General features: G+C 34.9%; 2 protein-coding genes across 3 annotated transcripts in view; both read right to left on the reverse strand.

Annotated features, from left to right (window-relative positions):
- LOC105073766 (phospholipid-transporting ATPase ABCA3) overlaps nt 1-27,559 on the reverse strand; it is a 122,636-nt gene extending 95,077 nt beyond the window's left edge. The window contains exon 1 of the mRNA XM_074346232.1: nt 27,384-27,559. The gene's annotated coding sequence lies outside the window, so the exon portion shown is untranslated. The remainder of the gene's footprint in view (nt 1-27,383) is intronic.
- Nucleotides 1-27,915, reverse strand: LOC141573902 (phospholipid-transporting ATPase ABCA3-like). 2 transcript variants are annotated; one of them, XM_074346234.1, is made up of 7 exons: nt 27,810-27,915; nt 19,486-19,609; nt 18,896-19,148; nt 13,918-14,045; nt 6,356-6,497; nt 2,444-2,703; nt 1-718 (listed from the first exon to the last, which is right to left on the reverse strand). In XM_074346234.1, the coding sequence occupies exons 2-7, from the start codon at nt 19,543-19,545 to the stop codon at nt 590-592; spliced, it is 972 nt and encodes a 323-aa protein (XP_074202335.1). In that variant the 5' UTR covers nt 19,546-19,609; nt 27,810-27,915; the 3' UTR covers nt 1-589. The 2 variants fall into 2 exon arrangements, with proteins under 2 accessions (XP_074202335.1, XP_074202334.1); XM_074346233.1 differs by lacking the exon at nt 27,810-27,915 and adding an exon at nt 26,563-26,581 and having other exon boundaries at nt 16-718.
- Between the last annotated feature and the right edge of the window lie 81 nt (nt 27,916-27,996).

Consider the following 27,996-nt stretch of genomic DNA (forward strand, 5'->3'; position numbering starts at 1 on the left):
CTCACAGAAGGAGTTACATTTTTCTCAGAGATTCAGCAGCCTCTGAGTTTCCACAGTGAAGACAATAAAAGACATTTTTCATCTTTTGGCAACCGGAGACCCATCAGTTCACACTATGATTACTTTATTCTTCTCACAGGATAGCTGCAGCAGGTGCAATCAGCTAGAACTAAGATGCCTGATACATCATAGTCATTAACCACATGTGGCTTTTATGAACTTGAAATGTAGCTAGTATGACCGAGGAGCTGAATTTATTTTCATTTAATTTTAGTTATTTTTAATTTAAATTAGAAAATTAAAGCAGTGTCAAATACAGATCAAGTCTTTCTAATGAAAATATAATGTATAAATTGAGATGTGCTGTACATATAAAACACATACTGGAGTTTGAAGTACTTGGTACAGAAAAGAATGTAAAATATCTCAGTTTTTAAATTGGCTGCATATTGAAATAATATATTGGGTTAAATTAAATTTATTAGTAAAATAATTTCTCCTATTATTTTTACTTCTTAAATTTTCTAGTACCTACTAAAATGTAATATTATATATGTGACTCATTATATTTCAGTTGGACAACATGAAACTAAACACTTGCCTTGGTGAAGAATAACACACATATTGAAGCAATAATAAAGATATAAAAAAAAAAGAATGTGCAAAAATAGGCAGCCCAGAGCATCCAGTTTTTAATTCCAATTGTGAGCTGGTACTCCTGTAAGAAATTGAACACAAATCAAATATTACATATACTAGCAATTCATATTGTTTTCATATACATTATTCTAATTTTGATAAAACCTATATAAATGGGTAATATCTCTATTTTATGAAAGTGAAAAATCAAGGCTGAGACAGTCAAGTGTGTTGATCAAAATGATGCAGTTAGTAAAGGCAGCACTGGCATTAAAATATTTTTCTCCTGAGTTCAGAGATCTTTTTTCAATACTGCATCTAGTATTTGACCAAAAGGCAAAAAATCTCAAATTAAACTTTGAAATATTGAGATTAAGATCTCTTTTCCATTTTACTCCACTTCCAGGAGTATTAGAAAAATGTGTCTATGTTCCTTTTAGAAAATTCAACTATAAATCAGAAGTCAGCTATACTTCTAATGCTTGTTCCTTGTAGGCAGTGTGTCTTTTTCCCACCCCTGGTTGCTTTTAAGACATTTTCTTTGTCTTTGGTTTTCACCAGTTTGAATATAATATGTAATATGTCTAGGTGTGTGTGTGTATTGTGGGGGGTACTATCCTGCTTTGTGGTCTCTGAGCTTCTTTGATCTGTGGTTTGATGTCTGTCATTAATTCTGGAAAATTCTATCATTATTTCTTTAGCTGTAGTCTCTCATTTCCTTTATAGGATTCAATTATATACATGTTATACCATTTGATAATGTCATATACCTTTTGGATGCTCTCTTCTAGAATTTTACATTTTCTCTTCTCTTTGCATCTCAGTTTGTATAATTTCAACTGTCTTGTATTCATTTCTTTCTTTCCTCATCAAGGTCAAGCCTACCGATGAGCCTGTCAAAGGTATTCTCCATTTTTGTTAGCATGTGTTTTATTTCTAGTAATTCCATTTGAATCCTTATAGCTTTGATCTCTCTGCATTACCTATCTGAACTTGCATGTTATCTACAGTGCAGAAAAGAGTTAACACAGAAGCCCTGAGACTACTATTCTTAAGAAGGATGTTTGCAAAATTGGTCTTTGGCTGGTATATGGAAACTTGGTGGGTAAACTGTTCTCTATACTGATATAAATCATTCTCTAAATGGTAAGTGTGGATGACTGTGCATAAACTGTAGAAATTTCAGAAAAGGTCTTAAGGATCCTGGACACATCTACCTTTCCCTTTAGAGCCTTAAATTATTAATCATAATAATTTTTAATTCCTTCTCTAATATTTCCATCATCTGTGTCTTATCTGAGTCTGATTCTGACAGTTAATTTGCCTCCGCGGACCATGTTTTTCCTTAGTTTTGGTGTGCCTTACAATTTTTTGTTGAAACTCAAATGTGTTATTTAGGAGTAGATATGAAGGTAAACAGGCTTACAATGTGAGGATTTATATTAACTTAGCCAGGAGTTAAGTTGTGTTTAAAATTCACTGTTACTTTAGGTACTAGAGACATCAAATTCCTCTAGTGACCTTTGATTGTCCCCCTCTTTGCCCTCAGGTTTTATCTTTTTGCTGCTCCTCAGAGAGAGTTTGCTTATGAAAATATGCAAGTTTGGATAAATGATAGGTGGCATCAATGTTCACTCTTCATGCTCTGTAGTTTTTGCTCCTGGGATGTAATTTGCTGTTATGAGATGTAACAACTAACCACCAATGCTGAATATGCAGAAATAATCCAACTCTCCATACAACAGAGTTCTACAGGCCAAAAAAAATCTTTATAGAAACTTTATCAGAAAATAATTGGGATTACCTTCAATCTGTTTTCTTTTTCCCATACAATGGATCGCACGATGGAAAGTACAGTTGGAGAGAACATGAGTATGAACATCAGAGGGAGGAAACTACCAGAGAGCCAAATTAATCCATCATGAGAATAAGCTGGGTATGGAAATCTCTGTACAAAGATGCTGATACCATCAAACAGCTTCTGTCTAGCATTGCTCTCATGGTACAGCATGATGGCCTTATCTAAGGCATGCTGTACAGCCAGGAACCCTTCTCTTATGTACCCTATATGATAAAACAATGTCAAATAAAACAGACTAATGAATGGCTCAGACACAAAAAAGAACAAGGCAATTCAAGTCAGTCATAGCTTGTAACACACAGAACTTAAATTTACTGTTGTATCAAGGCCAACTGAACACAGTTACTCTGAAAACCTGTAATAGTTTTGACATAAAAGTAAGGGCTACTTTTTCAGATGAATCTGATTCACATCTTCCCCAAATTAAATATATTTAATGAAAGTTTCAGGTAGGCTTGCTAAATACAATTCATATTTACAAAAAGAATGCAGATTTAGTTAAATATTGGAAGATGAAGACATGGAAATGTAAAGTTAACAAATGAAGCTCAACAGACGTGTTATAGTGAATAATACAGTATGGCCCCCAAGGGAAAATGTTTCACTGAAACTAAGTCATCCATAAAACTAAAAGGCAGTTTAGGATTTAATTTGCTTTTCTTTTACCATTTTTTCCACTTGAAATGTGTTTTTTATTTACAAATCTGGAGTTTTGTGCATTGATAAAATAAGTGAGAACTGAAAAATAATAATTTTTAAAAACATTAGGTGATGCTGTTTCACCTGGGATAAACTCAAATTGGTTTTTGTTTTTTTGTGTTTTTATTGGAGTATAGTTGATTCACAACATTGTGTTAGTTTCAGGTGTATAACATAGTGATTCAGTATTTTTATAGATTATACTCCATTGACTTATTACAAAATAATGGCTATAACCCCTTGTATTATAAAATATACCCTGTGGCTTATCCAATTTATATATAGTAGTTTGTATCACTTAATCCTGTAATCCCATGTTAATTCTCTCTCCCTGCTGGTACCCACTAGTTTGTTTTCTATATCTGTCAGTCTATTTCTATTTTGCTATGAACATCTGTTTGTTTTTATTTTTTAGATTTCACATATGTGATATGACACATTATTTGTCATTCTCTGCCTCACTTATTTTACTAAGCATAATATTCTCCAGGACCATCTATATTGCTGCAATGGCAGTTTCCTTTTTAAATTTTTTATGGCTGAGTAATATTCTATTGTAAATATATTGATGGACACTTGGGTGGTTTCCTTATCTTGGCTATTGTAAATAATGCTGCCATGAACACTAGAGGACATGTATTTTTTTCCAGTTAGTGTTTTCATTTTTTCCAGACTTATACCCAGAAGTAGAATTCCTGGATCAAACAGTAGTTCTATTTTTAGTTTTCTGAGGCACCTCCATACTGTCTTCTATAGGGGCTACACCAATTTACATTCCCACCAACAGTGTACAATGTGGATCCCTTTTCTCCACATCCTTGCCACATTTCTTATTTGTAGACTTTTTGATGATGGCCATTCTGAGATGATATTTCATTGTTGTTTTGAATTGTATTACTCTGATAATTAGTGATGTTGCGCATCTTTTCATGTGTGTTGGCCATCTGCACACCTTTGGAAAAAATGTGTATTCAGGCTTTTTGCCTATTTTTTGATTGAGTTGTTTGTTTTATTGATATTGAGTTGTATGAGCTGTTTGTATATTTTGAAAATTAACCCCTTGTTTGTCACATCATTCACAAATATTTTTTCCCATTCTGTATGTTGTATTTTCATTTTGTCATTGGTTTCCCTTGCTGTGCAAAAGTTTTAAGTTTCATTAGGTCACATTTGTTTACTTTTGCTTTTATTTCTTTTGCCTTAGGAGACAGATGCAAAAATTTTTGCTATGATTTATGTCAGAGTATCCTATCTACAGTATCTACTAGGAGTTTTATGGTTTCAGGTCTTACATTTATGTCTTTAATCCATTTTGAACTTACTTTTATATATGGTATGAGAAAATGTTCTAATCTCATTGCTTTATATGCAGCTTTCCAGTTTTCTCAGTACCAGTTTTGAAAATGCTTCCTTTTCTCCACTTTATGTTCTTGCCTAGATAAATTAACCATATGTATGTGGGTTTATTTTGGGGTCTCTGTTCTGTTCCAAGGATCTATGTGTCTGTTTTTGTGTCAGTACCATTTTGTTTTGATTATCGTAGCTTTGCAGTATAGTCTGAACAGGGAGCGTGATAACTCCAGCTTTGTTCCTTTTTCTCAAGATTGCTTTAGCAATTTGGGGTCTTTTTTAGTTCCATATACATTTTAGGACTATTTGTTCTAGTTCTGTGAAAAATGTCATGGGTATTTTGACAGAAATTGTATTAAAACTGTAGATTCTGCTTGGGTAGTATTGCCTCTTAAAAATATAAATTCTTCTGATCTAAGAGCATTGGACATCTTTCTTTTTCTTTGTATCATCTTTAACCTCCTTTATATATGCTTCGCAGTTTTTATGGAAACTTTTTTTCTGTGGAGGGATTGTTGTGTTTAAGTTTTAAAATATCAAAAAAGTTCTTTTGTGGTGATAAAACTGAAATATCAAGCATAGTTTCCCATTCCTCCTTTGATTAATGTAATAGATATCTTAATTTTCTACTTACTTCCTTGTCAATCTTTCTTAGTCTTCATACTCTTGTCTTCTTTCATTTACTCCTCCTTAATATGAATGTTACCAAGCAAGTAGTCCTTATCCTCCCTTCTCTTTATAATGTTTCCCCACAAATAGTATGGTATTAAGGAAACATAAGGGTAAACTGCCTGTTCTCAAGTAATATTCCACCCAGAAGTGAAAAGATAAAATAAAATCCAGACATCTGAGGCAAAAAAGTCATTCTCTGAAATATCTTGATCAATTATAAAAATTGTGAAATATAGGTCACAGTCTTCTCTGTTCAGCAATAGCACAAAACAAAAATTCTGTGTTCAGATATAAACAAATACCAAAGACATCTTATGAGTGTCATCAGTTGGAGAGATGCATTCACTTTTATATCAGTTCTCCTACTCATGTTAAATATTGCTATGCCTCTGTCTCTCATAACTCCCAGGAGAAATTTCATACTCCTTCACTTTACACATTAGGTCTTTATGACCTGTTTGTCTCTTAGTCTCATCTCTAATAAACTCCCACATAGCCCTCTATTCTAGCTACAAAAAGCAAACAAACAACAGACCATGTAGTTCCCTGAATGTGGCATCCTGTTATACATGTGTTAATGATCATAGTCCCACTGTGTGGAATAATTCTCACCCATCTCTATCTAGCTAATTGATATAGGCACTTGTAGATTCTGTTTAAATTATTTCTCAACAGACTTCATAAAGATTATTTTCAATGATTGTCTAATAGATTCATCTATTCTCTTACTGGATATACTGTGTCCAATTTTTGTTGTTAATGCTATAATGTGCACAGCTTTTTTCTTCTACTGAAAATTTGCTACACAAAATCACAACTACATAAAGGCAAATATATTGGTATAATAATTGAAAGAGGATAAAGCATAATACATATATGAATGTGTATATATATTCTATACATGTATGTTAGATTTACCAAGTGTATAATATTGAGAAGTAGTTTTATTATAATAAAATTAACTTAAAAATTACTACAAGTTAAGAATAATCTGATTTAATATATATATATTCATATATAATGAATATGAACACATGAAATGAATAAAATGAAATGAATACATGTATAAGCATGTGTGTGTATACATATATGCAACTGTGATAACAAAATGAGTATACTTAAGGATCTGCTCACCAGGACTTCCTCCATCATTATGATCTGGGTTCCTGGGTCCTGGAGAGGGATAATTAGGAAAAAGGAACGATGTTTTCCAACCTATTCTGTCTGGCCACAAGATAGTCCTCTGTATCCTAACAAAACGCAGATGATATTTTACCTAGAAGTAGCAATAGGAAATAAACTATAACACCAAAAAAACCCTGAAAAGCAAATATTAGAAATAAAGGAAAGTTAAATCCAGTTGGGAAACCATATGATTTGAAAGATGGGATCCATCTGGTGTCAAAGTGATTCTGAGTGCCTGAAAATGACTGTAACTAAGCAAAACAAATACATTCCAATCTTATCTACGTTTGAAGTTCTCTCAAAATGCAGACAGTTCACAAAAACAAGATATAAATATGGCCCATAAATATATAAAAGTCTTCTCAGTGTCACACATTGAAATAAATGCAAATTGAGACTACAGAGATATCTTTCTTACCTATCACACTGGAAAAATCAAAAGTATAACAACACACTCTGTTGGCAAGGCAGTAGATAAACAAGCACTTGAAACATTGCTTTCTGGATGCAAAATGGAACAACTATAACGTAGATCTGGCAATGTTACACTACGTATGCATGTATTGTTTGATTCAGCAATCCTACTTTCAGGAGCAGATTTGGAATATATACTTCAAATAATATGAAAAAAACACATATGCACAAGTTTGTTGAAACATTATTTGTGGTGGTAATACAGTAAATTGGAATTAACCTAATTGCTCATATATAGAAGACTGCAAAACTATTATATCTTATACACAATACACAGTTTTGTATCTGGTTCAAGGTATAGTCAGAAAACAGACATCCTGCTAGATAACTTAGAGATAAGAGAACTCTAAGGTATCAGATAGTGACAGCAGGAAGTAGCCACTGGCCCTAGGACTAAGGGAACAAAAGCAAGAGTTTGGAATTATTAACAGTTATAAACGTAAATGAGACATCTGTGCAGCTGAAAAAAAACAAACCTTTGAGGACAGGGCACAAGTCAGCTAGTACTCTGTCTCACAGTTAGAAAGAAGGGGCTTTTGGACCAGGACCTGGACATCTGAGATAAAGTTCCAGTTGCCTAGTGCTGCTTATCTTTGTGAGGGTGTGTTAGCCTGATTTTTAAAAGTATTGGGCAATCTGCAAACTGTATTTGGCTGCTGCTATAGGGAGAACATGCTACTGTCAAAAAAAAAAAAAAAAAAAAGAGAGATTGCTGGGATGTCATTCAAAGCAACTACAAGCAGACAGAAAGCCAATAGGAAAGCTCAAGTTCCTTCTTCCCACAGGCTTGCCCCTGTCTGCCTTTATCAGCAGAGTCTCACATATAGTTGACGGAAAGAGCAGAAATGTAGCTACAGCATCAAAGAGCAAAGCATAGAAGAATGGATTTATGGCTCAAAAAGAAACAAACTTAGTGACTGAAAAGAATGCTATCTTTTGCATAAAAAAGGCAAAATGAGGTATGCGTATGTAATTTATACTATACAGACACATACATTTAAATGTATGTATCTATATAAACCTGTGTATGTAACATCTATATACTTTATGCTTATCGATCAAAATATTTAATTTTTGGATGCACTACAAAGAAAGTTAGAGACTTCAACTTCAGTATACGTCCACCAAATAAACAGTTCAGCATCTAGTAGAATTCAGTATTTCTTTTCATTTCTTATTTGAGGTAAAATTTACATACAGTAAAATGTACAAATCTTAACTGTGTATTTCCTTAACTGTACATGAGTTTTAACAAGTCTGTAGTTGTTGTAACCTAAACTACTATCAAAATTAAACATCACCCCAGAAAGTTCTCTCATGTCCTTTCCCAGCTGATCCTGACCACACTCAGATATATAATTTTTCTGATATCACAGATTAATTTTGCCTGTTGTAAAATTTCATATAATGAAATCAAACAGTATTGTACTCTTTCATATAAGACTTCTTTTACTTAGCATGATGTTTTTGAAATTCATTAACATAGTTTCTTTTTTCAGTAGTTAATTCCTTTTTGTCACTAAGAAGTATTATATAGTACGACTATAACAGCTCATTAATTCTCTGGTTGATGGATACCTGGCTGCTTCTAATTCTGGATATTATGAATAAAGCTGCTAAGAACATTCCTGTAAAACTCTTTTGTGTGTGTGTAAAAACATGTCTTTTTTTTTTTCTTTAGGGTAAATACGTTTAAGTGTACTTGATGGATCATAGGGTAGGTGTATGTTTTGTTTTATTTGAACAAATGGCAGATCTTTTTCTAACCTGATCATACTATTTTATAGCCCCACCAACCGTAGCTTCCCATGATTACCAGCATATGACACTGTCTGACTATAATTTTAGCCTTTCTAGATAAGCAGGAAGCAGTATCTCATTGTGGTTTACATTTGTGTTTTCCTGATGTCTACTGACTTGCACACTTTTTTACATCTTTACTGGCCACTGTGTGTCTCCTTTGGAGAACTGCCTATTTAAATCTTTGAAATTGAGCTACTTGTCTTTTTATTATTAAGTTATAGGATTTTTAAAAATATCTGAGATACTAGCACATTGTCAGATCTAGGCAGACCTAGAGCTATTGCGGGTTTGGTTCCAGACCACCACAATAAAGTGAGTATTGCAATAAAGCGAGTCACGTGAATTTTTTTGGTTTCCCAGTACACATAATAGTTATGTTTACAATGTATTGTAATCTATGAAGTGTGTAATAGTATTATGTCAAAAAATGTACATACATTAATTTAAAAAGATACTTTATTGCTAAAAAATGTTAACCACCATCTGAGCCTTCAGCAACCACCATCTGAGCCTTCGGCGAGCTGTAATCTTTTGCCAGTGGAGGGACTTGCCTCCTTGCTGATGGCTGCTGACTGATCAGGGTGGTGGTTACAGAGGGTTGGGGTGGCTGTGGCACAATTTCTTAAAATAAGACAGCAAGTCTGTCACACTGATTTGACTGTTCCTTTCATAAGCAATTTCTCTGCAGCATGCATTGCTGTTTGATAGTGTTTTACCCAGAGAAATTCTTTCAAAATTGGACTCAATCCTCACAAACCTGCCACCATTTTATCACCTAAGTTTATGTCACCCTAAATCCTTTGTTGTCATTTCAACAATCTTTACAGCATCTTCACCAAGAACAGATTCAATCTCAAAAAACTCCTTTCTTTTGCTCATCTGTAGGAAGCAACTCTTTATCCATGAAAGTTTTATCATGAGATGCAGTAACTGAGTCACATCTTCAAGCTCTACTTCTACTTCTAGTTCTCCTGCTATGTCTACCACATCTACAGTGAACTCCTCCACTGAAGTCTTGAGTCCCTCAAAGTCATCCATGAGGGTTGGAATCAACTTCTTCCAAACTCCTGTTAATGCTGATATTTCAGCCTCTTCCCATGAATCATGCATGTTCTTAGTGGCATCTAGATTGCTGAATCCTTTCCAGGCTTTCAATTTACTTTTCCCAGATCCATCAGAGGAATCACCACCTATGGTAGCTACAGTCTTAAGAAATGTATTGCTTACATAATAAAACTTGAAAGTCAAAATTACTCCTTGATCCACAGGCTGGAGAATGGATGTTGTGTTAGCAGACATGAAAGCAACATTAATCTTGCTCTACATCTCCATCAGAGCTCACCAGTGACCAAGTGCTTTGTCAATGAGCAGTAATACCTTGAAAATACTCTTTTCTTCTGAGCACTAGGGTCTCAACAGTGAGCTTAAAATATTCAGTAAGCCATGTTGTAAATAGGTGTGCTGTCATGCAGATTTTGTTGTTCCACTTACAGAAAACAAGATCAGCAGATTTAGCATAATTCTTAAAGCCTCTCCCCGCCAAAAAAAGCTCTTCAAGGCTCTAGGATTTTTGGAATAGTATGTGAGCTTTGGCTTCAACTTAACGTCATCAGCTGCATTAGCCCCTAACAGCAGAGTCGGCCTGTCCTTTGAAGCTTTGAAGCCAGGCATTGACTTCTCTCCAGTTACGGAAGTCCTAGATGGCATCTTCTTCTAATATAAGGCTTTTCATCTAGATCAAAAATCTGCTGTTGAGTGTAGTTTACCTTCGTTAATTATCTTAGCCGGATCTTCTGGATAACTTGCTGCGGCTTCTACATCAGGACTTGCTGCTCCCCCTGGTACTTTCACGATGTGGAGACGGCTTCTTTCCTTAAACCTCATGAACCAACCTCTGCTAGCCTCAACCTTTACTTCTGCAGCTTCCTCATCTCTCAGCCTTCACAGAGTTGAAGAGAGTTAGGGCCTTGGTCTGGATTAGGCTTTGGCTTAAGGGAATGTAGTAGCTGGTCTGTTATTCTATACAGACCGCTTAAACTTTCTCCCTATCCACAAGGCAGTTTCACTTTCTTATCATTAGAGTGTTCACTGGAGTAGCACTGGAGTCTAATTTCCTTCAAAAGCTTTTCCTCTGCATTCACATCTCGGTTAACTGCTTGGTGCAAAAGGCCTAGTTTTCAGCCTATCTCAGCTTTTGACATGTCTTCCTCACTAAGCCTAGTAATTTCTAGCTTTTGATTTAAAGTGAGAGATGTGTGGTGTCCCTACTGATGGTCCTAGTGGCCCACCCACTCCAGTATTTTGCCATGAGGGGTGTCTTAGGCCTGTGGAGATGAAGAGGCTTGCTAGACTGGGCTACTAATGTCTGAATCCCTCTTACTCCTACTCCTATGCCTCAGTATACATTGGCAGGGGAAGGCATCTCAGGCCTGGTGGGGAAGGAAAGTATTTTCCTGGCCACTAATTGTTAGCAATCCTCATGCTGGGGTTACTGGAGTCACCAAATGTCAGAAATGCTTCCATCTGATCATGGAGTGAAATGAACCTAACTGGGCTGTGTTCTATTGCCAGGCTAGAAGACAGACAATGCTGGGTCTTGGTTGCTCTCTGTTGGGTATGGAACAGTAAGGTGTGTGCCCCTATGTTGCTCCTCCAGGCCTGGGACCTTAACCGATTTGCACATTTCCTGTCACCTTTCAGAGTTTTTCTTTGCCTCTGCATTATGTCCAGAGTTTATAGCTGTGCTTAGTGAGGAAGGACAGGGAGAAATGAGCCCACACCATCTTGCCCAGACCAGAAGTCAACAGTGTCTTTTGATGAAGAAAAATCTCTGAAAGTTTGATAAAAGCCAATTCATTATTTTTTTCTTCTATGGTTATTGCTTTGTGTGACCTGAAAAACTTTTGCTACCCCCAGGTAAAGGTGATATTTGTCTATGTTTTACTATAAATGCATTAATTTTAGCTTTGACATTTAAATCTATAATCCATCATGAATTTTTTGCACATAGTGTGAGCGAGCTCAAGATTCCTGTTTTCCACATATATCGAATTATTGTAACGTTGTTTATTGAAAACATCTTCCTTTCCTCATCAGATTTCTTTGGTGCATTTGTCAAAAGTCAAATGACTGTATTAGAGAGCATTTACTTCTGGGATTTCAGTTCTGTTTCATAGATATACTTGTTGATCATATGCCAGTAACACACTGTAATGATTATTTTAGTCTTATAATAAGTTTTATATGTCTTCCAACTTTGTTATTCTTTTACAGAATTGTTTCAGATATTTTAAGTCCTTTGCATGTGCATTTACATTTAGACCTGATAAACAGGAAGTGACAACTACTGTAAATGCCCTAGTAAGACATCTGCTTACCAGAGGCTGAGAGAAGTAGGAGGCCTGAGAGAAGAAATTGAAAATGCCTATTAAATTTCAGCTAAGGATAACACTCTACTAATCAAGAAGGTTATGGTTCACCTAAACAGGTGAGCAAACTAGACCCTCTAAAGTGTACGTCAAGAGTGACTAAAATCTAGAATGTGAATGTGTAAATATTTCCTTCTATTAAAACCCTTTTGTTGAAATACCTACAGTAGTGTCTGTGCTCCCATATGAATTTTGACTAATAGAAATATGGACAAGTTATGATGAAGACAGGTTATGATGAAAAGACAGAAAAGGAATGGGTGTGGAAGTTGAATGGGAGTTCATAGCAGCATTCCTACAGTAGAGAAAAAGTGACCAAAGGCCTAGAAGCAAAAAATAATATGGTGCATCTGGCAGTTAAGTATTGCTGCAGCAGAAAGAATGGTTAAGGAGTGGCAGAGATATCCAAGCACTAGGATACTGATAGCCATGTGCCTTGTGCAAAGCACTCTGGACATGAGCCTGGAGCAATGGGAAGTCACTAAGGTCTTTTTATCAGGACAGTGATCATCTGTGAGGTTTACGTGGATCCTTGTGGCACTTGTAGGTGTCATCTGAGATGTGGGAAAGCTGGTAGATATTAGAAGCTCTATGCTTTACATCGAGTCATCAACAGAGATCAAAAGGTTTGTTTAAAAATTCATCAAAGTAGACCACGCAGCATGCTGTACGTTAGCTCCCCAGTACTTACTCATCTTAAATATTCTCACCACACACACAAAATGGTAATTCTGTGAGGTGAAGAATAATGTCAACTAACCTTATTATGGCAATCATTTCAAAATATATACATGTTTCAAATCATCATATTGTACATAGTAAACTTACACAGTATTATATGTCAATTTATCTCAATAAAGCTGGGTAAAAACAGAACAAGCTCCTGGACACAAAATTTGGGGAATTTCTGATGTCAGAATTCTAGTTCAAATATCTGGGGACACAAGCACAATCAGCAATGAGAATGAAACTTGAAACGTCACTGAAGACACTTGGAGCCAATGTAAATTGTTGAACCTAAATCCATATCAGCATATGGATAATTCTGACTTAGTAAATGGAAGCTGGCACAGATGAATAGAGTCATGGAAGGATGGGGCTCACAGAAAAAATATGTACTAACCTACTAGTGGTTTTATTAATTTTGCCTTCTACTGACGAGCATCTGTGATCTAAAGAATTTGGCTCCAGGTCTAGCTGTTGCAGATTGCCCTTTTATTTTCATCACCACCAGGATGGAACATCTGTAAGATTGACTAAGGAGACACCAGGGTCAAAGCATTGTCTCTTTCTCTCCTCATGGGCTATGCAGTTATCAGATTCTTTCTCAGTGCCTATAAATGTCCTAATCTGAATCAATGTGGCTGAGCCTTAACAGTTTTCTCTAGAGATTTATGAAATGACTTAAATTCTGTGTTTCATTCAAAGATAAAGGATCTTTCCATGCTTGCTTGTTTGTTAGTGAAGATGCATCTGCTTTGAGGCTTACCTGTTTTACTACCCCTTGTACAACTTAGAAGCACTGCACGAGTAGTTAGAGTGTGCCATTAATCTAAGGTCTTGTGAGTGGAAGATGCAGTTCTGCCCTTATCAGCATGATGCAGTAGGTAAGAACACAGAAATTAAAGTTACTCAGATCTGGACTTATATTCTTGCCCTATTGTATACCAGTAGTTTGAACTTGGGAAAATTAGTTTCTTCACTTATAAAAGAGGGTTAATATGAAATTCATTAAAACCCTGGAAACTGGAAGTGCAATTACTAGAAAGCTATTTATGTAGAAATCTTGGAATACAACTTTCTCACCTGAAGTGGCAGAGGATCACCACTGTTTTTGAAGTCACAGTCAAAAACAATGGCAGCCAGCACTTTGTAAGATCCATAGTCATACTTAACATACTCCTCAAACTCCGATTCAGAAGAAAAGCCTTGAACTGTAGAGAGACAAAATTGTTCACTTAAGTAAAACATCAGATTACCCTTCTGAGAGAGGAGATATTACTTTATATGGACAAAAGCCTATCCAAATAGTGTAAACTTAAGGCCACGGTTTCTCAAATATTGGTATCACAATTACTTAATGGATATTTGGGGTTCAAAACAATTTTAGGTATTAGCCACTGTGGGAAACAGTATGGAGATTCCTCAAAAGACTAGGAATAGACTTACCATATGACCCAGGAATCCCGCTCCTGGGCATATATCCAGAAGGAACCCTACTTCAAAATGACATCTGCACCCCAATGTTCATAGCAGCACTATTTACAATAGCCAAGACATGGAAACAGCCTAAATGTCCGTCAACAGATGACTTGATAAAGAAGAGGTGGTATATTTATACAATGGAAAACTATTCAGCCATAAAAACCGACAACATAACGCCATTTGCAGCAACATGGATGTTCCTGGAGAATGTCATTCTAAGTGAAGTAAGCCAGAAAGAGAAAGAAAAATACCATATGAGATCACTCATATGTGGAATCTAAAAACATAAATACAAAACAGAAACAGACTCATAGACATAGAATACAAACTTGTGGTTGCTAAGGGGGTGGGGGTTGGAAGGGATAGACTGGGATTTCAAAATGTAGAATAGATAAACAAGATTATACTGTATAGCACAGGGAAATATATACAAGATCTTATGGTAGCTCACAGAGAAAAAAATGTGACAATGAATACATATATGTTCATGTATAACTGAAAAATTATGCTGTACACTGGAATTTGACACAACATTGTAAAATGATTATAAATCAATAAAACAATTTTAAGGTATTTTATAAAATTTTACTACAATTTTAAATAGTAATCATTATAAAACACACGTAAAGATAAATCACTAGTGATCAGGGAAATGCAAATTGAAATCACTATGAGGCACCATTTCACATCCACTGAGATGACTATAATCAAAAAGACAGATAAGAAGAAGTGCTGGTGAAGATGCAGGAAAGTTGGAACCCTCATACACTGCTGACCAGAATGTAAAATGGTATAACAACTTTAGATAACAGTGTGGCAGTCCCAGAAAAAGTTAAAAACTAGAGTTACCACATGACCTATTCAATCCACTCTTAGGTATATACCTAAGAGAAATGAAAACATATGTCTACATAAAACCTATAGATTAATGTTCACAGCAGTATTATTTATAATAGCCAAAAGGTGGAAACAACCTAAATGTCCATCATCTGATGAAGGATATACCAACTAAATGTAATGTATCCACACATACAATGGGATACTTTTTGGCAATGAGCAGTTGTTATATATATATATAACACATATACCACCCCCACCCCATGTAATGGAATACTACTCAGCCATAAAAATAATGAATTAGTGCCACCTGCAGCAAAATGGATGGACCTGGAGATCATCATACTAAGTGAAGGAAGCCAGAGAGAGAAAGAATACCATATGATGTCCATTATATGTGGAATCTAAAAAAAATGACACAAATAAGGGACAGAAAACAAACTTACAGTTCCTATGGGGGAAAGGAGTAGGGGAGGGATCAATTGTGAGTTCAAAATGTGCAGATACTAACTACTCTACATAAAATAGATAAACAGCAAGGCCCTACTGTATAGCACAAGGAATTATATTCCAAATGTTATAATAGCCTATAATGAAAAAGAATGTGAAATGAATAAATATATATTTATATGTAAATATCTGCATTGCTATGCTGTACACCAGAAACTAATACAATATTGTAAATTGACTATACTTAAATTAACATTGATTGTGCTAATGTTACCACAACTCTGTGAATATACTGAAAGCCACCGAATTGTACACTTTAAATGGGTGAATGTATGGGATGTGCATATATCTCAAAAAAGTTGTTTTAAAGAAATTAAGATAAATCAGGAGGTGATCACTTTAAACTGTGCTTTAAAGGAAAACAAATCTAATTTGTTGATTCAATAGTTGTACATATATATATGTATATATATGTGTGTGTGTATGTGTGTGTATGTATGTATGTATGTACATATGTATGTGTGTGTATATACACATATAAATAAAACAGAGGAAAGAGTAGTTCAAGATTGATCAGTAGAAACTGCCTAATCTGAACAATAGAGGAAAAAAAAAGGTTGGAAAAAAGCTGAAGAGAACATCAACCACCTGTGTGACAATAAAAATGTTGAGCATTTTTCTCATCTTAGTCCTGGAAAGGAGAAAGAAGGCTGTGTTGAAAAACAATTTAAAGAAATAATTACTGAATAGTCCCCAAATTTCATTAAACTTACAGATTCAAAAGGCTCAGTGAAACCAAAACAGAATGTGAACCACAAACAGAATAAGCCAAAAGAAATCTACGGACACATCATAATCAAACTTTTGACAAATAAAGTCAAAAAAAAATCTTGAAAGGAGCCAGAGAGGAATGACACTACTTATAGGGAAAGGAGGATTCATAAACTGCAGGTTCTCCAGAAATCAAGGAGATCAGAAGAAAGTGGCAAATATTTTTTAAATGTTGAAAGAAAATAGTGTCAACCCAGAATTTTGTACCAAATGAAAATAACCTTCAGGAATGAAGTTAAAATAAAGATTTTCTCAGATGAAAGAAAATGAAGAGAATTCATTACTAGTAGACCTGCTCTAAAAAATTGTTAAAGTAAGTTTTTCAGAAAGAAGGAAAACAAGAAATCTTTTCTTTAAAACATTTTTTATTGAGTTACAGTCATTTTACAATGTTGTGTCAAATTCCAGTGTAGAGCACAACTTTTCAGTTATACATGAACATACATATATACATTGTCACATTTTTTTCCCACTGTGAGCTACCATAAGATCTTATATATATTTCCCTGTGCTATACTGTATAATCTTATGTATCTATTCTACATATGCCTGTCAGTATCTACAAATTTTGAACTCCCAGTCTGTCCCTTCCCACTCCCAACCTGGGAAACCACAAGTTTGTATTCTATGTCTATGAGTCTGTTTCTGTTTTGTATTTATGTTTGTTTTTTTTTTTTTTAAGATTCCACAGATGAGTGATCTCATATTGGTATTTTTCTTTCTCTTTCTGGCTTACTTCACTTAGAATGACATTCTCCAGGAACATCCACGTTGCTGCAAATGGCGTTGTCGGTTTTTATGGATGAATAGTATTCCATTGTATAAATATACCACCTCTTCTTTATCGAGTCATCTGTTGACGGACATTTAGGCTGTTTCCATGTCTTGGCTATTGTAAATAGTGCTGCTATGAACATTGGGGTGCAGGTGTCATTTTGAAGTAGGGTTCCTTCTGGATATATGCCCAGGAGCAGGATTCCTGGGTCATATGGTAAGTCTATTCCTAGTCTTTTGAGGAATCTCCATACTGTTTTCCACAGTGGCTGCACCAAACTGCATTCCCACCAGCAGTTTAGGAGGGTTCCCTTTTCTCCATAGCCTCCCCAGTATTTGTCATTTGTGGATTTTTGAATGATGGCCATTCTGACTGGTGTGAGGTGATACCTCATTGTAGTTTCGATTTGCATTTCTCTGATAATTAGTGATATGGAGCATTTTTTCATGTGCCTATTGACCATTTGTATGTCTTCCTTGGAGAACTGCTTGTTAAGGTCTTCTGCCCATTTTTGGATTGGGTTGTTTTTTTTTTTCTTATTAAGTCATCTGAGCTCCTTATATATTCTGGAGATCAAGCCTTTGTTGGTTTCATTTGCAAAAATTTTCTCCCATTCCATAGGTGGTCATTTTGTTTTACTTATGGTTTCCTTTGCTGTGCAGAAACTTGTAAGTTTCATTAGGTCCCATTTGTTTATTCTTGCTTTTATTTCTATTGCTTGGGTAGACTGCCCTAGGAGAACATTTTTGAGACGTATGTTCAGATAATGTTTTGTCTATATTTTCTTCTAGGAGGTTTATTGCATCTTGTCTTATGTTTAAGTCTTCGATCCATTTTGAGTTTATTTTTGTGTATAGTGTAAGGGAGGAAAATAAGAAATCTTAATCTTTAGAAGGAACTTCGAACTTTGAAAATGAAGGAAGAACCACAGCTATGGTAAACATCTGGGTAAATAATTTTCTCTCCTTAAGTTCTTTAAAAATATTTGTGTGAATTATATCATTTTCTAGTGAAGTTTTCAACTTACATAGATATGAAAGCTAAAACAAAGTGGGAAATATAAAGGGATCTATAAATTGGTAAACATCTGACATTATGATAAAGTAGTAATATGACAGTTCTAAGTAACCTATGAAAAATTAAGTATGCATATTTAACTACAAGAGCAACCACTAATAAAATTATATATCAGAAGTCCAGTTTATCAATTTTTTTCTTTCATGGATGATGTTTTAATGTCATGCCTAAGAATTCTTCAACTGAGCATTACAAAGATTTTCTGCTATGTTCTATCCTAAATGTTTCATCATTTTACTTTTAGATCTGTGATCCATTTTGATGTGATTTTTGCATAAGGTGTGAGATTTCATTGTTTTAGCCATTAATGTCCAATTGGTCAGTATTTGTTTAAATATTTGTTTTAAAGATTATCCTTCCACTGAATTCTTTTGCACTATTGTTAAAAAATATTTTGGTGTGTTTGTGTAGATCTACCTGTGTTTATTCTGTTTCTTTGCTTTGCATGTTTATCCTTCCACCAATACTACACTGTCTTTATAACTACAGTTATACATCTTAAAATTGAGGAATGTGACTCCAACTTTATTCTTTTCTCCCTCATTGTTAGCTCCATCAAAAATAACAATAAATTAATAATAAGCTTTACAGAAAACCTTAATTTCTAACCTTTTATACTGATGTTTAGATTCCTCTTCACATTTTCAGTGATCTCTTTTACTACATGAATATTAGAAGGCACATAAATCAATTTCCACTCTTCAGGATTTTGGAGGAAAGAAGGCAGAGTACTGATGGGTTGAGAGGTAAAATTGTAAGGTCCAGTAACATTCATCTCAATAATTGCACGGAATAGCAAAAGCATCATTGGAAACACCAATATTGTTACGACTTCCAATATTAAATTAAAGAACTTCCTCCTCTAAAAGAGGAACAAAAAGATCATGTTAATTAACTTAAGAGTACATATTCAGTGCAAATGGTTAGTTCTATTAAGTTTCTCTCAATTTCACTCTGAAACAGCCAGTGTTTCCTGGACTATCTCACATCATCCCTCCAGCTCCCCTCCCAACTTTCTTATAGGTCATTCTATACTATTGATTAACTCAGCTTAATAGATTTAGAAGAGCCACCTACAGTCCAGGAATTGATTTTTCAAAAGTGTGCACGTGAGCATGTGCCCACTCACACCCACACACAAAATCTGAACTGCAACAAATAGGCATTTATGAACATTTCCTGTGGATACTTTTACATACCTTTAAGGTAAAATTTTTCCAGAGGAGCACTGCAAATTGCCTGAGTGCCAACAAATCCATTCTTCTACAAAAAGTGTATATTCAACTCCAGAGATGGAAAAAAAATTTTTTAATGTGAAGTTACCTAATAATGTAAACATCAAGCAAATAACAGTATTACTTCTTTATCCTAATTTTCTCCTTAATCTGTCTCAAATATTGAGAGCAAGAATAATACATATTTGAAGTAAAGAAAATTAAATTACTGTTTTTCTATCCAATAATTTCCTTAATATCTAGAAAGTTCTAGTATGTTTAAAAAACAAAGAAATAGAAAAACTATCCGTAAGATATAGTTCTATTTCTCCAGATGGCATAAGCTAATAGGATCTGATATTGCTATTTCAGTTTCTAAGACCAGATGGCTTCACAGGTGAATTCTACTAAATATTTAAAGAAGAATTAACACCAATCCTTCTTAAACTTTTTCAAAAAATAGAAGAGGAGAGGAACATGTACAAATTCATTTTAGGAGGCTAACATTACCCTTACACAAAGCCAGACAAGGACACTATATGAAAAGAATACTGCAGGCCAACATCCCTGGTAAACAAAGATGCAAAAACCTCAAATTATTTGAGAAAAACAAATTCAACATCACATTTAAAGGCTCACACATCACGATCAAGGGGACTTATCCCTGGAATGCAAGGATAGTTCAGCACATGCAAATCAATAAAAGTTATATAATGTGTTAATAGAATAAAAAAAATCATAATCATCTCAATAAACACAGAAAGAGTATTTGACAAAGTTCAACATCCTTCAGTAATAAGAAACACTCAACAAATTGAGTACCCAAGGAAGGTACTTCAACATAAAAATGTTCATATATGAGAATTCCACAGCTGACATCGTACTTAATGGTGAAAAACTGAAAGTTTTTCCTCTTAAATCTGGAGCAAAGCAAGGATACCCACTATTGCCACTTCTATTCACCATAATACTAGAAGTCTTAGCGCAATTATACAAGATAGAGAAAGAAAAGAGATCCAAATCAGAGAGAAAAAAGTAAAATTGTCTCTGTTCATAGGTGGCATGTTCTTGTACATAGAAAACCCTAAAGATTCCACAACACAAAAACCTACTGGAATTAATCAAACTAATAAAGCTAATCAAATGAACTCAGCAATGTTGCAGGACACAAAAATCAACATGGAAAAATCCTGTTTTTACAGACTAAAAACAAGCTATCTGAAAAGGAAATTAAGGAAAATAATTCCATTTACACTAGCATTAAAAAATAAAATACTTAGAAATAAACTCAAGTAAGGAGGTCAAAGACTTGTACGTGGAAAACTATGAAACACTGATGAATGAAATTAAAGCAGACATAAGTAAATGGAAAGAAATCTTGTGTTCATGAATGGGGAGACTTAAAATTGTTAAAATGTTCACACTACCTAAAACAGTCTACAATATAATAAAATCTCTATAAAAGTATAATCCTATTTAAAAATCCCAATAGCATTTTTAACAACCAAAGTAGAAAATCCTAAAATACATATTGAACCGCAAAAGACCCGAAACAGCCAAAGCAATCTCAAGACAGAAAAAAGCTGGAGGCATCACACTTCCTGATTTCAAAATATCTTACAAAACTACAGTATTTAAAGTAGTATGGTATGGGCATAAAAACAGACATACAGACCGATAAAACAGAATAGAGTTCAGAAATAAAGCCACACATATCTGGTCGACTGATCTTCCACAAGGGTGCCAAGAACACACAATGGGGAAGGATAATCTGTCCAACAAATGATTTTTAGAAAACTGGGCAGCCATATGCAAGCATGAAATTTGATTCTTTTCTTACATCATACAACAAAAATCAACTCAAAATGGATTAAAGATTTAAACCTTAAGACTTGAAACTAAAATTTCTAGAGGAAAACATAGGAAAAAAGCTTGTTGACATTGGGCTTGACAATGCTTTCTGAGATATGATACCAAAGCATTAGCAACAAAAGCAAAACTAGACCAGTGTGAAATATATCAAACTTTTCATGTTTATTGGGCATTTGCATGTTGTGTTTTGTGTGGTGCCTGTTCAAGTCTTTTACAAACTTTTATTAGGGGGAGGCAACATTTTCTTATTGAGAAAAGTGTTTTTCACATATTCTAGCATATATTCCTTTCAAAATAAATATGAGAAATATCTTCTCCAGCTCTACAACTTGCCTATTTACTCTCTTCAAAGTATTTTTTGCTAAGTAAAGCTTTTACTTTTAATGCAGTTCAATTAAATAGGTTTTTGTGTATCCTGTTAAAAATATGCTTACTCCAATCTGTTCTTCTATATTCTCTTTTAAATGCTTTATTGTTTTTCTTTTCATCTTTAAATCTGTTCTCCACTTAAAATTGACTTTTATGTTTATTTTATAAAGAGGTTAAGGTTGAATCTTTTTCATGTGAATATCCGACTCAGTATTAATTATTTTATTGAAAAGATTATCTTTCCACCACTATACATAAAAGAAAAAAAATTCTACTAATTAAAATTGAAAAGCAAAGCAGGACACAGAAGAAGAATAGAAAATGAAGGACAATAAAAATGTAAAAATTAAGATGGTAGAATCACTCAAATAGGTTAGTAATCACAAAAAATGTAAATGGATTAAATCTGTTAATAGAAATAATAAATTTCAATTTTGAAATTTAGCTAAATAGTGTTTATAAAGGGCCATATCTAAACATAAGAATATGTAAATTCTAAAAGTAATGCTGGGAGAGCTATAATAGTTTGTCTTTATGACAAAAAAAAAAAAAAAAAAAAGACTTACCATACAATAAAAGGCTCAATTCACCAGGGGATCTTAGCAATTCTATACCTATGTGCATCAGATATCAATACTATACTAACATATACTTGTAACATAGTCTAAAAACATATAAAATAACTTCCATACAAGTACAGGGATAAACTGATCAATCAACCATCATATTGAAAGATTTCAATACAATTTTCCAAGTTTTTGACAGGTTAGGCAAACAGAAAAATATAGACGATTTAAACACAACATAATTAGGAAGTTGATCTCATACATATATGCAGAATACTCTACACAACAACTAAGATTGTTGCTCAAGCACACATAAAGCATTTATAAAAACTGATCATATTCTAGCCATAACAGCAACAGCCCCATAAATTTCAAATTGCCAGTATCATACAGAACACAGCCTATGATCACAACTGTATTAAGGTGGAGTTACATAAAAAGATGAGTTAAAGATTCCTGCAGATTTAGGTATTTAAAAAATACTTTTAAGCAGTTCATCTGTCAAAGGAGAAATTAGAGGGAATTTAAAATACATAAAACCAACTGATAGTAAAAATTCTACATCTCAATACTTGTGGAAGATAACTAATGTTATACTTAGATGGGAATGTATACTTTTATTTCCTATGTGAAAAAGCAAAAGAGGTTTAAAATAAATGGTCTTAGGATACAATTTAATGAGTTAGAAAAAGAACAACAGAATAAACACAACTAAAGCAGGAGAAAAGAAATAAAGCTAAATGCATACATATATGAAATAGAAAACAGAAATTAATAGAGAGAAATAATAAAAGCAATATATATATTTAAAGAATAGTAAAGTAAGCAAATCTCTCGTGAAATTCATCAAGATAAAAAGGAAAGTATAAATAAATAATATTCAGAATGTAAAGGCAGACATAACTACAAATCTAGCAGGTAAGAAAATAATATAGGTCTACCTTCAGGAAGAGGAGAATAAGTTATTCAAAGTACAAGCAGAAGTTTGAAAAAGTTATGCTAAGTACAAGTAGAAGTTTGAAATTTGCGGAGGTAGGCCTAGCATTGGGGAATCTTTACTCCTAGATATTGTCAATTCCTGAAGTGCCAGCCAAGAGACTGGGAAGCTAAGCAGCTGTTTTGAGAGCCTCATGTAGCAGAGTGACCAAAGTTAAATTCACAGACCTGGGTTGAGGGTAGGTTGGGAAAATTTCCTTCCTTTGGGCTGCCAAGTTAAGGTAAACTAGAAGTAGGCTGCACATTGCAGATACTGAAACAGAGCTCCAAAGCTGCTCAAGCTCTGAGATTTAACCAAGGTGCCAGATAAAAGCAAACAAAGAAACAAAATCTCTCTGAAGGAATTAAGAAACATCTCAAATCAAATTATTTATAAAAACCAATTTCCAAATATAATTTCTATCATATAATATAAAATAACCATAGACAGGAAAATAAGATTACATGAATGAGAAAGTAAGAAGCAAACACAAAACCACTTCAAAAGGTTCTGTATGTGAGCCTTTCAAATAACTATAACTTCTACATTCAAAAAGAAAAAAAGACAGGATTGAGAATATGAGAACTGGAACTATGACAATGGAATGACAAATTTGGAAAACAGCCAAATAATTCTAAAATAGAAGACTATCTCAGCTGAATTTAACCTCGATGGATACTATAATTGCAGATTTGATACAGCTGAAGAGAAATAATTGGTCAGGAAATTTTTTCAGAATAAAATACTCAAACAGAGAGACAAATAGACAGAAAAATAAAGAATACAGTGACACAGAAATAGTCATAAAATTTAATGAATACATAACTGGAGGACAGTATAAGTAGAAATGAAGAGAGGTAACAAATGAAGAGAAAAGAGCTGAAATTTTTCTGAAATTGTTGAAAAACGTAAAATTACAGGCTCAAGATGAACCCCAGGCAGGATAAATGAAAACCTTTCTACACTTAAGTACATAACAATGAGGCTACCACAGAAAACAGACAGATGACCTTCATAAAAGCAATGATAAGACTGTGACTTCTTTGAAAAACACGGAAACCAACAGAGACTGAAATAAATATATTCAAACTGCTGCAAGGAAATAACTACCGACTAATTTTATACCAAGCAAAGGATAATTTTCAAGAATTAAGGTGAAATGAAGACAAAAACAAAGAAATACAAGTTGAAAATTTGTCATTAGAAAACAAATTTTAAAAATGCTTAAAGGGACCATTTGTAGAAAGAAAGTATACATATGGAAGACAAAAGATAACAAAACAAGTAAAACAGAAAAGCGTACATCTAAATAATTTTTAACTGCATAAAACCATGTCTGTGGCTGAAGGGATTGAATTATACGTAGAAATACATGAGAACATTAGCAAATAAAAGAAGAACAGAGATAAACAGAGCCTATCTTCTGAGGACTTTGCAATTTCTATGGGCACTGCAAAAGTCCCAATTAGTATTAAACACTGATAGACAAAAGTGCATGCTGTATTTATGAAAAATATTAAAATAATAGCAAAAGAGTGAAAAATACTAAACTAAGAGAGAAAAAAGGAAATAAGATAACTCTATCAAGCAAATAAAGGCTAGATAAGGGAGAAAAAGAAATGTAGAACTGGTTCCACAAATAGGAAATAGATCAAAAGATAGTGACTTTAAAACCAAATATTAAGTATCAGGAATTACACTAAATGATAAAGTGATCTAAATGCTCCACATGAAAATAATAATTGCCAGAGAGCATTTAAAAAAGAAACCCATAAAACAAACATTTCAAGTATCAACTTATTGAAAGGTTGATAGCAGATGGACTGAAAAAAATGGACCATGCAGACCCACTAACCAAGGGAAAAAATGGCTGCATGGTCTCATGCTAGATCAAAAAAAAAAAAACCTTAAGGAAAAAAAGAGTATTACTAGATGAAATTAAGATTTGATTCACCAGAAAAACATAACAATCTCATATATATATAATGAAATATATATATATTTCATATCATGGGCTCAAAAGAGACTAAAGCAAATGTTAGCAGATACGCAGGTAGAAATAGGGAAAACAATAATAACACAAAGGGAGATTTTAACCACCTTTAGTGCAACAAAATAATCAGACAAAAATCAGTAAAATTATGGAATCTAGTCTTCAAATCTAGGATTTCTGCAGACTACGGTAAGAAGCTTCAACAGCAGGCTTGATTAAGCAGAGAATCAGTGATTAATAAGGAGGTCATTTGCTACTAATTAGTAACATGAGAATGTATGAAAATATACAACATGTTGGTAAAGTATACAGTCAAATTCAGAACACTGTAGTACTGTAATATGGAGGTCTGTTAATTATTTAACTCTATTATAAAGGTTTATAGGACAAAAGTATTAACTATAGCTACAATAATTTGTTAATGGACATATGATATAAAAGAGGTGAAGTGTAACATCAAAAACATAAAATATGGAGAGGAGAAATTAACAGGATAGAGTTTTTGCATGTGATCAAAGTTAAGTAATCAGCTGAAAAAACATTGTTATATCTATAAGACCTTTTATGTAAGACTCACAGTAACCACATAGGTTGAATTTACAGTACATATACAAAAGATAAAGAGAAGGATATCAAAGCATGTTTAGAGATTTTAAATGTTATCACGACACACACCAAAAATGCTAACTATGTGAGGTGTTGAACCTATTAACTAACCTTACTATGGTAATCATTTTGCAATAGATATGGGTATCAAATTATCATACTGTACACCTTAAAGTTACATGTTATATGTCAATAATATCTCAATAAAACTGAAAAAAAAAACCCATGATTGCATTCATCTTTTTATGGGGTATTGCCACATTCACTCTGGGAGGTAAAATACTCCAATGACTACTATGCTCATGGGATTCCTCACATTTTCTCCTATTTTAGTGGTTCTTGGCCTCATTACAAGAGAAAACGGATTCCTCTCAAAATGTAAAGAGGTTGGTATAGACTCTTGTTCATTTTTATGTCTGTAGTATCTAGTACATGGCTTTGAACATTATTTTGAATTTAGGCAAGCATTTCTGAAGATCTAAATTAAGACTAATCTTGACCAAGAAGGGCATGGCAAGTGTCTTCTGCACATGGGGCAATGGTAAAAATGGAACAGAGCAGACAAACCAAGCAGACTAACAAATAAACAACCAAAAATCCAGTTTAGGCCATTGCCAGAGACTTGTAAAATCAAATGATTTTCCATGAATTTTTAACCAGGCAGTGAAGGGCTTACTTACACCATTTCAGATTTTCCAGATACAGTGATGCCAGCTACTGTTGTGCTTTCCTTCAGGATAACAATATGGATTTTATATAAAATTGGACATCACCATAGTTGGTATTTAGTATATATCTGCACAATAAACAATATAGAATTCCTCATTCAAAAAGCCTCAGATCAAAGTTATAAACAGCAAATACCACTGAAGCCAAGTTCCAGAATGCAAAAATCTGGCAAAAATAGCTTCTGAGGACTCTGGTGACTGGAAAAACATAGTTTTAAATTTCAATTTACTTTCCTTTATCTTGTGACCCAACCCACTTCCAATCTTTATTTTCTCCAGAGAAGAGATCATACCACAAAGAGCAAGAAGACAGTGTTCCCCTTTTTAGAGAAAATAAGAGATTTGGGATAATCCACGACGAGGAAAAGTAAACTTTATTTTGCCTGTTGTCCCGCCTCACAGTCCCCTAGAAAGTTCTGTGAGGTCTAAAGGTAGAGGCGTCATGACCCTTCCTCCTGAGTAAACCCCCAAGCAGCGGCAGTATGTTGTGGGAGAGGGGGCGACACGGAGGGACGAGGCCGTGTGACTAACAGACTGGGGTAAGTAATACGGGATTTTGTGAGGGTTGTCTTCTGGTTTAATTGTTTTGGGGGGAGAAAGGGTTGTAGACGGTTTGTGTGTGACTTTTGGAGGGGAGGGAGGATGCGTAGGACACGCACTTTCTGGCTCTGAGCGCAGGCAGTGGGGTCGGCCTCCAGGAACTCCGCGGAGCACCTGGCTGAGCAGGGGAAGCTGGCGAGAAGGAGCAAGGGCGCGGAGGTCCGAATACTCACCGCTCAGGCCTCTTAACCGCCACCGCCTCCGCCTTTGTCTCCGCGGCTGAGAAACGTGCGGCGACTCCGGCGCAGGGCCTCCTCCCAACGCCCTCCTCGCAACCGGCCCCGCCCCTCCCCCGCCCCGCAGGTTTGCGGCCGCGCGCGGCCACCGCCCCTTCTCCGCGCAACCTGCCCGCGCCTAGTCCGCGGCTCGTCGCACTCCCAGCCCTCAGCCCCAGAGCGCCCTCCCAATCCTCCCACCTTCCCAGAATTGGCCAGCCCTCTCCGCGCACTGGTCCCTCGGCCCCTGACACCTCAGAGCCTGCCCTCCTTCCCCACTGCACCCCTCGTGCACCGCCCAGATCCTGAACGCCCCACCTTGGCGCCCCTTCGCTTACTCCCCAGGTTCTCTGCCTCTGGACCCTACTGGACGACCCCACGAACCTCCAAGTCTCGCCGGCTCCTTCTCCCTCCTGTGTCAACGTCACCATCAGCGGGCCCAGTGAGTGGTGGCAGAAAGTTTAAGGATAGCCAGTGGCTGCCCCATCCCCTCACGCCCAGGATTGGTGGTGTTTAAATAGAAAATTTACCGCGTCTTGCAAATCCCCACCGGCGGGCTACCCAAAAGGTC

This window comes from Camelus bactrianus, chromosome 18, assembly GCF_048773025.1.
Source record: "Camelus bactrianus isolate YW-2024 breed Bactrian camel chromosome 18, ASM4877302v1, whole genome shotgun sequence".
In the NCBI taxonomy this organism is placed as follows: Eukaryota; Metazoa; Chordata; class Mammalia; order Artiodactyla; family Camelidae; genus Camelus; species Camelus bactrianus.

What these genes read in the sequence shown, in the direction of transcription:
- LOC141573902 (XM_074346234.1), bottom strand. Translation starts at nt 19,545, where the DNA reads ATGGATTTGTTGGCACTCAGGCAATTTGCAGTGCTCCTCTGGAAAAAT. An exon ending in GGAAAAATTTTACCTTAAAG is followed by an intron (nt 19,149 to 19,485) that starts GTATGTAAAAGT and finishes TTCCTCTTTTAG; the next exon opens with AGGAGGAAGTTCTTTAATTT. An exon ending in TCTAAACATCAGTATAAAAG is followed by an intron (nt 14,046 to 18,895) that starts GTTAGAAATTAA and finishes GTCTCTCTACAG; the next exon opens with TTCAAGGCTTTTCTTCTGAA.